Below are 14,120 nucleotides of genomic sequence, written 5' to 3' on the forward strand. Positions count from 1 at the left end.
TCAGTCTGTTACATCTGGAGTATTTCTCTTGTCTTATCCGGTGTCCTGTGTGAATTTAAATATGCTCTCTCTAATTCTCTCTTTCTCTCTTTCTTTCTTTCTCTCGGAGGACCTGAGCCCTAGGACCATGCCTCAGGACTACCTGGCATGATGACTCCTTGCTGTCCCCAGTCCACCTGGCCGTGCTGCTGCTCCAGTTTCAACTGTTCTGCCTGCGGCTATGGAACCCTGACCTGTTCACCGGACGTGCTTGTTGCACCCTCGACAACTACTATGATTATTATTATTTGACCATGCTGGTCATTTATGAACATTTTAACATCTTGACCATGTTCTGTTATAATATCCACCCGGCACAGCCAGAAGAGGACTGGCCACCCCTCATAGCCTGGTTCCTCCCTAGGTTTCTTCCTAGGTTTTGGCCTTTCTAGGGAGTTTTTCCTAGCCACCGTGCTTCTTTCACATGCATTGCTTGCTGTTTGGGGTTTTAGGCTGGGTTTCTGTACAGCACTTTGAGCTATCAGCTGATGTACGAAGGGCTATATAAATAAATTTGATTTGATTTGATTTGACAAGCTCAGGTCCCTCAATGTCTCCATCTATTCCAGCATCTGGACCTTTCAGACCAGAAAGGCTGAATTTAGGCATTTTGAGGTGAGGCATTTTGAATTTCCAAGATGGTGAACCAATGTTTATATCTGGAGTGTCTAAATCTATGTTAGGGGCTTTTAAGTCAATTGCAGGTAGGTCCAGATCTGGTGAACCAATCCCACCTTTATGTTTGAATATTTAACCTAGGTCAGCACTGATGTCATGATCTGGTCCTTTTGGTGTAGACAACCCAAATGTAGGCATTTTGAATGTCGGAGTGTTGATAAATAAGAGGCTTTGATGCTATCATTTGGCCTCTCTATGGTTGGAACTCTGAATCTACCTGAGGGCATATCTGGAACATTGAGGTCTAGTTTTGGGCTTTTGTGATGACCCTTACTATAGTCTCAAATCTGGGGGACTGATTCCCCCTTTTAGCTTTGGGGCTGAAAGGTCAATATCAGGGAAGTCATAGCCAGGTTCATCTACGTTTGGCCCAGTTAGCCCAAAATCAGGCATCTTCAAATCTGGCATTTTTAGACCTGTTTTGGGATCTTTGAGGTTAGCTGTGGGGGCATTGATATCTTTATCTGGGCCCTCTAAGTCTCCATCTATGTCAACATCTGGTCTCTTTAGGTCTCTGAATTTAAGCATTTTATATTTGGGCATTTTTAATTTCCCAGAGGGTTCATTGCTGTCAAGATCTGGGGTAGTCACACCTAGTTCAGGGGCTTTGAGGTCAGCGTCTGGTAAATTCATGTTTGGAACATCAATTCCCCCCTTAATGTTTGAAGCTTTGAGCCTCAAGTCTGGGGATTTTGACATTGTACCAGACAGCAAGAATGTTGGCTTTTTCAGTTTACCAGAGACCCCATCGATGTCCAGATCAGGAGCATTCAGATCAACCTTTGGTTTCTTCAATGTAGGTACTTTGACTTTACCGGAAGGCATATTAAAGTTTACATCTGGTGCATTGAGGTCTAATTTGGGGCCTTTGAGGTCTACATGTGGCAGATCCAAATCTGGGGGACTAATTCCCCCTTTAAACTTGGGGGCTGAAAGGTCCAAGTCAGGCCCCTTAACTTTTGGTCCAGAGAATCCTAAATCTGGCATCTTGAAAGTTGGCATTTTGAGTTTTCCTGATGGACTGTCAATATCAGTGTCTGGAATGTTGAGGTCTGCTTTGGGACCCTTGAGTTTGGGAGATGACAAATTCAGGTCTGGTCCCTCTATATCTCCATCTATGTCAATATGTGGCCCATTCATTCCAAATCTAGGCATATTCAGATTGGGCATTTTGAATTTCCCTGTGGGTGAATCAATGCCAATATCTGGAGTGTTTACATCTAATTTAGGGGCTTTGAGGTCAATGTCTGGTAGATCCATATCAGGGGCATCAATCCCCCCTTTAATCTTTGGCATTTTTAGATTGAACTTTTGTGATTTCGCACCTGCATTTATGTCCACATTTGGTCCTTTTGGCATAGAACCTGAAAGCCCAAATTTGGGCATTTTCAGTTTACTAGAGGGAGTGTCAACATCAAAGTCTTGAGCATTGAGATCTAGTTTGGGCCCTTTGAGATGACCCTTAGGTAGTCTCAAATCTGGGGGACTGATGCCCCCTTTTAGCTTTGGGGCTGAGAGGTCAATATCAGGTAAGTCATAGTCAGGTTCATCTACATTTGGCCCAGATAGCCTGAAATCAGGCATCTTCAAATCTGGCATTTTTAGACCTGTTTTGGGACCTTTGAGGTTAGCTGTGGGGGCATTGATATCTATATCTGGGCCCTCCAAGTCTCCATCAATGTCAACATCTGGTCCCTTTAGGCCTCTGAATTTAGACATTTTAAATTTGGGCATTTTGAATTTCCCAGAAGGTGCATTTATGTCAAAATCGGGGGCATTTCCATCTAGTTTAAGGGCTTTGATGTCAGCATCTGGTAAATTCATGTCTGGGGAATCAATTCCCCCCTTTATCTTTGGGGCTTTGAGATTCAGCTTTGTGGATTTTGGCATTTTACCAGCCAGACCAAATTTGGGCATTTTCAGTTTACCAGAGGGGCCGTTAATGTCCAGATCAGGAGCATTCAGATCAACCTTTGGTTTCTTCAATGTAGGTACATTGACTTTACCTGAGGGCATATTACAGTTTACATCTGGTGCATTGAGGCCTAGTTTGGGGCCTTTGAGGTCTGGCAGATTCAGATCTGGGGGACTAATTCCCCCTTTAAACTTGGGGGCTGAAAGATCCAAGTCAGGCCCCTTAACCTTTGGTCCAGAGGAACCTAAATCTGGCATCTTGAAAGTTGGCATTTTAAATTTTCCTGATGGACTGTCAATATCAGTGTCTGGAATGTTGAGGTCTGCTTTGGGACCCTTGAGTTTGGGAGATGACAAGTTCAGGTCTGGTCCCTCTATATCTGCATCTTTGTCAATATGTCGCCCCTTCATTCCAAATGTAGACATTTTCAATTTGGGCATTTTGAATTTCCCTGTGGGTGAATCAATGTCAATATCTGGGTTATTTACATCTAATTTAGGGGCTTTGAGGTCCATGTCTGGTAGATCCATATCAGGGGCATCAATCCCACCTTTTATCTTTGGCATATTTAGACTGAACTTTGGTGATTTCGCACCAGCATTTATGTCCAGATTTGATCCCTTTGGCATAGTGCCTGAGAGTCCAAATTTGGGCTTTTTCAGTTTACCCGAGGGAGCATTAACATCTAAATCTGGATCATTGAGGTCTAGTTTTTGGCCTTTGATTTTACCTTTAGGTAGTCTCAAATCTGGGGGATTGATGCCCCCTTTTAGCTTTGGGGCTGAGAGGTCAATATCAGGTAAGTCATAGTCAGGTTCATCTACATTTGGCCCAGATAGCCCGAAACCAGGCATCTTCAAATCTGGCATTTTTAGACCTGTTTTGGGACCTTTGAGGTTAGCTGTGGGGGTATTGATATCAATATCTGGGCCCTCCAAGTTTCCATCAATGTCAACATCTGGCTTTTTTAGGCCTCTGAATTTAGACATTTTAAATTTGGGCATTTTGAATTTCCCAGAGGGTGCACTGATGTCAAGATCCGGGGTATTCACATCTAGTTCAGGGGCTTTTAGATCAGCATCTGGAAAATTCAGGTCTGGGGAATCAATTCCCCCATTTATCTTTGGGGCTTTGAGATTCAGTTTTGTGGATTTTGGCATTTTACCAGACAGCCCAAATTTGGGCATTTTCAGTTTACCAGAGGGGCCGTTAATGTCCAGATCAGGAGCATTCAGATCAACCTTTGGTTTCTTCAATGTAGGTACATTGACTTTACCTGAGGGCACATTAAAGTTTACATCTGGTGCATTGAGGTCTAGTTTGGGGCCTTTGAGATCTGGCAGATTCAGATCTGGTGGACTAATTCCTCCTTTAAACTTGGGGGCTGAAAGATCTAAGCCTGGAGTCTTTACCTCAAAGTCATGCACTTTAACCTTTGGTCCAGAGAAACCCGAATCTGGCATCTTGAAACTTGGCATTTTGAAATTCCCTGATGGACTTCCAAAATCAGTATTTGGAATGTTTAGGTCTGCTTTGGGACCTTTGAGATTCATTGAGGGTGCTTCTATGTCCAATTTTGGTGCAGACAAGTTCAGGCCTGGCCCCTCTAGATCTCCGTCTATGTCAACATCAGGTCTTTTCATGCCAAATTTAGGCATCTTCATTTTGGGCATTTTGAATTTCCCTGTGGAGGAATCAATGTCAATATCTGGAGTGTTTACATCTAATTTAGGGGCTTTGAGGTCAATGTCTGGTAAATCCATGTCAGGGGCATCAATCCTACCTTTTAACTTTGGTGATTTCACACCTGCATTGATGTCTAGACCTCGTCCTTTTGGCAATGTGCCAAGGAGATTGAATTTGGGCATTTTCAGTTTACCAGAGGGCCCATCGATGTCCAGATCAGGAGCATTCAGATCAACCTTTGGTTTATTCAATGTAGGTACTTTGACTTTACCTGAGGGCATATCTATGTCAAAATCTGGAGCATTGAGGTCTAATTTGGGGCCTTTGAGGTCTACATCTGGCAGATCCAAAGCTGGGGGACTAATTCCCCCTTTAAACTTGGGGGCGGAAAGATCCAAGTCTGGAGTCTTTACCTCTAAGTCGGTCCTTTGAACATCTGGCCCCGAGAAGCCAAAGTCTGGCGCCTTTAGACTTGGCATCTTTAATTTTCCAGATGGGCTACCAACACCCAAGTCTGGCCGTTTTAATTTGGAAGATAATAAGCTCAGATCTGGTCCATCCAAGTCTCTATCAATGCCAACGTCTGGTCCTTTAGGGCCTGAAAGGCCAGATATAGGCATCTTAAACTTTGGCATTTTGAATTTTTCTGAGGGTGCGTTGATGTCAATATCTGGAGTGTTTACATCTAATTTAGGTGATTTCAGGTCGACTTTGGGTAAGTCCAAGTCAGGTGCATCAAGTCCACCTTTTATCTTGGGAGCTTTGAGAAATAGTTTTGGTGTTTTTACATCATAATCAATTCCCAGATCTGGTCTTTTTAGGCCAGAGCCATCAAATTTGGGCATCTTCAGTTTACCAGAGGGGGCATCCACATCGAAATCAGGAGCTTTGAGTTCTGCATGTGGTTTCTTTAGTTTTAATTTACCTGAGGGTATATCAATATCTGGAGTACTGAGGTCAGGCAAATTGACGTCTGATAGACACATCTCAGCCGCTGAGAGGTCCAGGTCTGGATTCCTAACTCTTGATCCAGATATAGCAAAGTCAGCCATTCCAAGACTTGGTGTTTTGATCTTCCCAGATGGGATACCAATGTTTGAATCTGGCAATTCTAGATCTATTTTGGAACCTTTAAGGTCTACTGAAGGTAAATCTGAGATATTGACATCAGGATCAGCCCCTAAAGACCCATTCAAATGAGCTAGAGAGAGATCTGATATACTCATGTTGGCATTAGGCAATGAAAGTTCTCCACCAGGAGCGTCGAGAGTCACTGTAGAGTCTGTTCCTCTGACATCAGGCTTGGCCCAGAGAGGTCTCGGTCCCTTGCCTTTCACCTGTCCGTTAGGAGAGCCTCTTTCCCCAGAAGCTGTAGGTTGCCCAGAGCTGTCCTCTTTCATGAACTTCTTTATTTTGGCATTGAGTCTGTTATAGGACTCCTTCAGCATCTGCAAAGAGAAAGCAATCCAGTAACAATGGATATAATTGATCTAACAACCTTTTGAAAATGTACTTTATTTGTTATTCAGCTAATTCTGTTTAACTTTAAATGTATTCCACAAACCTCCTCTGGTGCTTTGATGCTGTCCAAGGTCCCCATACTCTTGCGCAAATTATTTTTTGTCAGAACTTGAACCTTCTCATCAAATCCATTATCATCCATCAGCTTCAGTATTTTCAACACATCGTCTTTCGAAAGTTGGTCAAAGTTGATTGTGGCACCAACAATTTCATCTCCTGAAAAAAATTACATTTCTCAAAGTGAAACACAGTTAAAGCATGTTGACTGAAAATGTCAATGATTCTAAATGTGTCCTTAAAAACAGCTATGTATTTTATTGATGCACAAAAGTCAGAGAAAAATCCAAAAGTGAAAGCTCAAGTTAAATTTTTTTATTGTGAGCTTTGAGACTCAACAAAATTTTTATACATTAAATAATAGACTCAAAAGTCATACCTTCTTTGAGCCCCTGATTGGCCAAGGAGCCATCGACAACACTGGAGACGACCAATCGTCCTTTCTCTGATTCCTCCAGCATCAGCCCCCCAGAGGGCCTCCTCCCGCTGCGGACACCTGCCTAAAAGCAGACATACAGTACAAACATAGTTATAAGAAATGTGCAGACAGGCGTGTGGCCTCAGTGTTGGTCATGTTTCAATAGCCCAATCATCAAATGCCAACAATGAACAATAAACTTACAAATACATGTTATTTACAATAATTTACAAATCTATAATACAATAACTTTTTTAAATAGATGTTTTTAAATGGCATGCACTTCTAGAAAGTAATGCTGAGGCATAGGTGTTTCCTGTTGCTTAGCTTATTGTGTTGGAATATGCTTGTTATTACTATCATCATGGCTGATGGATGAATTATCTCACATACCATGATCCTTTATGCAAAGCTCTTCTGTCTAAACCTGTTGAGGAGGAAAGAATCAGTTGAAAAGAAATGCTCAACTTGGTTTCATGCTATAATAATCAAATCATATAGGTCTAAATACAGCATCATACTTTCATAGCCTTCAAGAGTATCAAATGCAAAGAAAGAACATAATTAGACAATAATGCCACAGCTCATTTTACCCCTTTGAACATAAAACACTAAATCAGCTGAAACCATAACTAAAGGGGGGCTATGGGTGATTGATAACCTGTTTACATGTGCAAATTGACAGATGGTTGACACCCAGGTAGCTGCCCATTTGAGGTATTCGAGGTATGGCCTTGGGACATGGAGGGAACAACAGGAACAAGTTTGTCCGGGGAAATAGATATATATATCTAAGCGCACTATAGTCGGGTGTTTCCTTTTTAAAAGTAAACTCAGAAATGACCACACCCAGCAGTTTCTATTATGAAAAGCTTGCCGTGGCAGGGGCTCAAATAAAGCGATTTGTAAACGATCGCTTCAGGTATGTTCTTTCAGGTCCTGTAAGTGATTTGTGTCACATGCTTAGCGAGACTGCTGCTCTATGAACAATAATTTGTTCCACAATTATCATAATCATCATCATTAACTTCATCATCAAGTACTGTACATCCAACACATGAATATGTACAAATATGAATCACTCAGACTTATTAAACTATGTGTTTCAATATTCCCCTATTGCTTTTAAGTCAGCCATAATGTTTTGAATGGAATAACTTTAATTCAGGAGCAGAGATTGAATGTAATTATACCATACGCCCAACAATAACTACAGGTAACTGCCAAAATAATGGAAACACTTGAATAAATAAGGGATACAAGACATATTGATACAAAGTATGCTGGGCAGGCCATTAGTTTGGCCATTATTTTGGCTACCATGGCTATGCCCCCATTTTGGCCATTATTTTGGCTACCATGGTTACGCCCCCATAGGTTGACAATGCCCCCATCCACAGGGCATGTGTGGTCACTGAATGGTTTGATGAGCATGAAATCCAAATGCCATGGAGTGGCACCTGAGACAGCATTTTACACCACCATCAACAAAACACAAAATTATGGAATTTCCCGTGGAAAACTGGTGTCGCATCCTTCCAACAGAGTTCCAGACACTTGTAGAATCTATGTCAAGGTGCATTGACGCTGTTATGGCTCATGGTGGCCCAACACTATTTGTTGGTGTTTCCTTTATTTTGGCAGTTACCTGTATACGCACTCAAAAAAGAGTGGACTGACAGTAAGCTAAAAGCTGGAAACATGGCACTTTATTGACAATTACTCTGTTCAAATAATTCCTATTATTTGACTTTCATTCACATTGTGCAGAGCTGAAAGAGATTAGAGGCTGACTGAGATTTTCTCCAAGTCTAAGGTTGTATTTTATGAGCTCTCTATTCACTCAAGACAAACTGTATGCTTGTGATATTTAACTGTATGTACTGTACTGTACATACTACTGTACAAAAATATGCCATTTCAGAGTGTCTCTTCAAAATGTATGGTTTCTCCTACTCTATATGCATCCTTAATATCTTTTTTCAGCTATAAAATATTTCAGATCAGCATATTAAAACATGATCCATAACACCGTGGCTGTACTAAATTCTACAGGGACTTCAGATTACGAAAAGAAAGAAGGTATGGGAACTGTACAAATATCTGAACATTATGAACTGGATATGAACACACACGTACTCAATTACATGCTTGCTTACACATAGGGACTTATACATACACACACACACCTGATCTCGCTCTCTTCTCTCACTCTCTCTTTCTCTCTTTTCTCTTCTCTTCTCTCCTTCTCTCTCTATTGTCGAGAACTGTTTTATAATTTAATGTGTTTATTGTTTGTCTATCTGTTTTAAGTATTTGTCTACAAGTTTATATATGTTTACAACAAGCAAGGGGAAGATATCAGAATAGGGGCCTTGGGGAATAATAACATATTGTACGGAATACATTTGTACTGTAGTGAAGCCGTCTCTAGAGTAATGCAAGGTCTCTTTCATCATCATGTGAAACATCAATTGCTATGGAAATGCTGGGATGTGTTTTTCAATTATGTTAAAGGTAATTATGATGCAACTATGATGGTGATAAGATATGGATTACAATTATCATCATGAATATTAAGGCTATACGCACTACATGTTACACACATAGACACTCAACCATGCAAGTTGGCAGAGTTATTATTTATTTGGACATCACACATTATAGTCTTACTCTTATACAGACATTGTACACACTCTCACTATATCACATCCAATATCATACACATCAACCTACTCAGATTTGCTACACACATAATATCTTGTCTCAATTGTATAACATCTGTGGTATTGGCTCACAGGCAAACAGGCAAGGGAATAAAACACATATTGCTAGAACCTATTTCTTGAATTCTAAATATCAGACATTTGAAAGCTCTAGTTTTGACCTTCATAATACCTCTGATGGCAGTAACTTTACAAGCACTAATTATGGTTAATTTAGACTGAGAATAGTATCTAGTTATTGTAAGGGGTGAACTAAGTATAGCCAGTTATAATTATAATAACGGTTTAGCAGATTATTTAAAAAAATCAGTCTTTACATGGCTAAAAGAAAAGGAATATAACATATACTGTTTACAGGAAACTCACTCTACATCCTTAGATGAAGTTGCCTGGAAAAAGGAATGGGGTGGTGAAATAATTTTCTGTCATGGACAAAGGAACTCAAAGAGTGTGATGATATTAATTAACAAAAATTTCGATCTGAATGTGCAAATAGTCAGGAAAGATTCGCAAGGAAGGTGGATCCTTTTGAATATGAAAGTGCACGAAAAAGAGATTTGGCTCATTAATCTATATGGTCCAAATCAGGATGATCCACACTTCTTCGAAAACATTTATACCAATTTATTGAACTTACAGGCAACAAATTATCTAATCATTATGGTAGGAGACTAAACACAGTGTTAATAAGTACCTCAATGGACCGTAAAGGTAATCACTCTACAAACTACCATCACCGTGCCCTTAAGGAAATCCCAAATGTTATGGACACATTAGAAATTCTGGATATTCCCTGTGGCTCAGTTGGTAGAGCATGGTGTTTGCAATGCCAGCATGGTGTGTGCAACGCCAGGATTGTGGGTTTGAATATTGGATATTGGAAATTTTGAATATTGGATATTGGAAATTTAATCAAAGTTTACTGAAGGACAACTTATTTTTAACTAAGACAAAATAATTTATAACTGAATTTTTCCAGTATAATATAGGTTCAGCAAATCCCCTTATTGTTTGGGATACATTTAAATGTACCTTCAGGGGTTCAATATTCATCAATAATAAAAAAGCAGTTTCTGTCTAAAGAGACAAGACTAACAAGGGAAATCCATGAACTAATAGTACAGGTAGTTAGCAATAAAAACTATACTACAGAGATACAAAATAAGTTAGAGGAAAACAAAAAGAACTTGAGGAACTTATTCAAGAACAATCTAATGTAATCTATTACAAAAATAAAGCAAACTGGATGGAATATAGAGAAAAATGCACAAAATTCTTCCTGAATCTCCAATACAGGAATGCTAACAAATAGAATTTGCAAAAACTCATTACTGAAGACAGAGTCATCTATGATTCTCCGAATTATATTTTAAAAGAGGAAGCAAATTATTTTAGGCAAATGTTCTCTTTTCCGTCTCCTCCTTTCCCACTGAATGAAGACTGCGGTAAGGAATTCTTTCCAAATAATCAAAAAAATGTAAAATTAACAAATGTACAGAAAGATCAGTGCGAAGGCCAAATTACAGAGGAAGAACTTTTTGAGGCTATTAAATCCTTTCAGTCTGGAAAACCCCAGGGCTTGATGGCATACCGATAGAGGTATATCAAGTATTTTTTTATATACTAAAAGCTCCATTGTTAGATTGTTTTAACTACTCCTATAGAAATGGTAGTCTGTCAGGTACTCAGCAGGAAGGTCTGATTTCTATATTATTAAAACTAGACCCAGATGGCAAATATAAACACCCAGTCTATCTAAAAAACTGGAGGCCCCTTACACTTCAATGTTGTGATGCAAAAATACTAGCAAAATACATAGCACTCAAAATTAAAAGGGTTTTATCAGGCATTGTTCATCCTGATCAGACAGGTTTTTTACATGGACGATACAATGGACTTAATAGACGACAACTACTAGAAATAATAGAATATCATGAAACATATAAGAAGCCAGGAATGGTATTTATAGCAGATTTTGAAAAGGCATTTTACAAAGTAAGAATGGATTTTATTTTTAAATGCCTGGATTTTATGAATGCCTGGATAATTCTCTTATAAAATCAGAATTGTACGGAAAGGTCTGCTCAATCCAAGAGTACAATCAATTGATTACAGCTCTACCCCAAAATGGAGGAGGCAGGTGGCAGCGGGAGGAGGTAGGGAACTGGTCTGTCTGCTCAATATAAAGGATCAAAACTGGCGGAGGAATAAAAATAGCATAAATAGGAAAGTATACCAGTTTCATTTGAGGACCAGGATGTTGACAACTGTGCCATACAGATTGCAAAATAGTTGGGAAGAGATTTTTGATGTACCGATTCCATGGCACAGGGTATGAGTTGATATATTGAACAACGCAAGATTCAAGACTTAGTGCTTTTCAGCTAAAATTATTATATAGAATTCTTGCCACCAACAAAACGTTGAATATTTGGGGCATAAAATCATCAAAGCTCTGCAGATTTTGTCGTGAGGATACAGAATCAATAGACTATTTATTTTGGTATTGCCCTCAGGTAACCTGTTTTTGGTCTCAGGTTCAGGAATGGCTGAAAATGCATAGCGTTGATCTAAAATTGACCATAGAAATAGAAATATCAAATCAAATCAAAGTTTATTTGTCACGTGCGCCGAATACAACAGTGAAGTGCTTATTTACAGGCTCTAACCAATAGTGCGAACAAAAGGTATGTGTGTGTGTGTGTGTGTGTGTGTGTGTGTGTGTGTGTGTGTGTGTGTGTGTGTGTGTGTGTGTGTGTGTGTGTGTGTGTGTGTGTGTGTGTGTGTGTGTGTGTGTGTAGGTAAGTAAAGAAATAAAACAACAGTAAAAATACATTTTAAAATAAGAGTAGCAAGGCTATTTACAGACACCGGTTAGTCAGGCTTATTGAGGTAGTATGTACATGTAGGTATAGTTAAAGTGACTGCATATATGATGAACAGAGAGTAGCAGCAGCGTAAAAGAGGGGTGGGGGGGGGGGGCACACAATGCAAATAGTCTGGGTAACCATTGGTTACCTGTTCAGGAGTCTTATTGCTTGTGGGTAAAAACTGTTGAGAAGCCTTTTTGTCCTAGACTTGGCACTCCGGTACCGCTTGCCATGCGGTAGTAGAGAGAACAGTCTATGACTGGGGTGGCTGGAGTCTTTGACAATTTTTAGGGCCTTCCTCTGACACCGCCTGGTGTAGAGGTCCTGGATGGCAGGCAGCTTTGCCCCAGTGACGTACTGGGCCGTATGCACTACCCTCTGAAGTACCTTGCGGTCGGAGGCCGAGCAATTGCCGTACCAGGCAGTGATGCAACCGGTCAGGATGCTCTTGATGTTGCAGCTGTAGAACCTTTTGAGGATCTCAGGACCCATGCCAAATCTTTTTAGTTTCCTGAGGGGGAATAGGCTAGTCTTGGTGTGTTTGGACCATTCTAGTTTGTTGTTGATGTGGACACCAAGGAATTTGAAGCTCTCAACCGGCTCCACTACAGCCCCGTCGATGAGAATGGGGACGTGCTCTGTGCTCCTTTTCCTGTAGTCCACAATCATCTCCTTAGTCTTGGTTACGTTGAGGGATAGGTTGTTATTCTGGCACCACCCGGCCAGGTCTCTGACCAACTCTCTATAGGCTGTCTCGTCGTTGTCGGTGATCAGGCCTACCACTGTTGTGTCGTCTGCAAACTTTATGATGGTGTTGGACTCCTGACTGGCCATGCAGTCGTGGGTGAACAGGGAGTACAGGAGGGGACTGAGCACGCACTCCTGTGGGCTCCAGTGTTGAGGATGAGCGTGGCAAATGTGTTGCTTCCTACCCTTACCACCTGGGGGCAGCCCGTTAGGAAGTCCAGGATCCAGTTGCAGAGGGATGTGTTTAGTCCCAGGTTCCTTAGCTTAGTGATGAGCTTTGAGGGTACTATGGTGTTGAACGCTGAGCTGTAGTCAATGAATAGCATTCTCACATAGGTGTTCCTTCTTGTTACTTTTTTTTAAAAAACATCATCCATGCCAATAGTTACTGTAGACATTTGCATTACAAACCTGCACATACTGTTGCAAACTTGACATACTTATCTAGCTGCGGCAGGTAGCCTAGTGATTAGAGCGTTGGGCCAGTAACCAAAAGGTTGCTGGATTGACAAGAGTGTTGGACAATGTGTGTGACGGTTGTAACTGAAAGGTTGCTGGATCAAATCCCCGAGCTGACAAGGTAAAAATCTGTCGTTCTGCCACTGAGCAAGGCAGTTAACCCACTGTTCCCCGGGTGCCGTGGATGTCAATTATGGCAGCCCCCTGCCCCTCCCTGATTCAGAGGGGTTGGGTTAAATGCAAAAGATGCATTCAGTTGTACAACTGACCCTTACAATGACATTCTTGTGGACTTTGTAAACACTAGTAATAGTACCTGGCACCACATAGTCTGGATGGAGTACTTCAGCAAAAGTTTCTAAATGTAAATTGACAACAAATCAAAATCTTACCTTAGGCTCCATTGGGTTGTTTTGACCATGCAGTTTCTTGTTACTCAGCCACCGAGGAGTTTTACCACCGATGTGAGAAAGTCGAGTGTTAGCAGTCTATGGTGTTCCGTACTCCTGTAGGAGTGCCTACCCTGTGCCTCAGTCAGCGAAAGCATACCCTCCCCAAAGCAGAAAAACTGGTTCCACCTTCAGCATACCTTCCCGGTGCCTCAGTCAGCGAAAACATACCCTCCCCAAAGCAGACAAACTGGTTCCATCTTCGGCATCCTTTCCCAGCCACAAACTGTCCAGGTAGGCACGGTGATCACTGAAACCTGGCCTCTCAAGACTGGAACTGTGAGATGGAGAGTGCTCTGTTTTTCTCCATCAACACACCAAGACAGGTGGAAAAAATTGTCTGTTTATATAACAAAAATGCAGAGGTGTGCCAAAGAGTTGTCTTGTTTCAAGGGAGGGGCAGCTAGGCATTCATTCATGACTCATGGTAATTATAAGACACAACAATGAAGGTGTGGCATGATCTAGGGATTAGAACTGATTTATGACACATTATAACATTCTTACTATGTAATCATACCTTTTAAGGTGGGGCTACTCCTCCTTCCAATTACC

At 40.9% G+C, this 14,120-nt stretch overlaps 1 protein-coding gene across 2 annotated transcripts; it reads right to left on the reverse strand.

Moving 5' to 3' along the window:
* Positions 1-430: 430 nt before the first annotated feature.
* LOC106564740 (neuroblast differentiation-associated protein AHNAK-like) lies at positions 431-13,867 on the reverse strand. 2 transcript variants are annotated; one of them, XM_014131050.2, is made up of 6 exons: positions 13,509-13,867; positions 6,708-6,741; positions 6,276-6,396; positions 5,883-6,055; positions 1,035-5,766; positions 431-990 (listed from the first exon to the last, which is right to left on the reverse strand). In XM_014131050.2, the coding sequence occupies exons 2-6, from the start codon at positions 6,708-6,710 to the stop codon at positions 962-964; spliced, it is 5,058 nt and encodes a 1,685-aa protein (XP_013986525.1). In that variant the 5' UTR covers positions 6,711-6,741; positions 13,509-13,867; the 3' UTR covers positions 431-961. The 2 variants fall into 2 exon arrangements, with proteins under 2 accessions (XP_013986525.1, XP_013986524.1); XM_014131049.2 differs by having other exon boundaries at positions 431-5,766.
* Positions 13,868-14,120: the final 253 nt, after the last annotated feature.

Source organism: Salmo salar, chromosome ssa12 (genome assembly GCF_905237065.1).
Source record: "Salmo salar chromosome ssa12, Ssal_v3.1, whole genome shotgun sequence".
Classification (NCBI taxonomy): domain Eukaryota; kingdom Metazoa; phylum Chordata; class Actinopteri; order Salmoniformes; family Salmonidae; genus Salmo; species Salmo salar.

Bases quoted from the DNA above. Each gene is read 5' to 3' on its own strand.
- LOC106564740 (XM_014131049.2), bottom strand. The intron at 6,056-6,275 runs GTATGACTTTTG...AATTTTTTTCAG, and splicing joins CAATCAGGGGCTCAAAGAAG to GAGATGAAATTGTTGGTGCC. The intron at 5,767-5,882 runs GTTTGTGGAATA...TTCTCTTTGCAG, and splicing joins GCATCAAAGCACCAGAGGAG to ATGCTGAAGGAGTCCTATAA.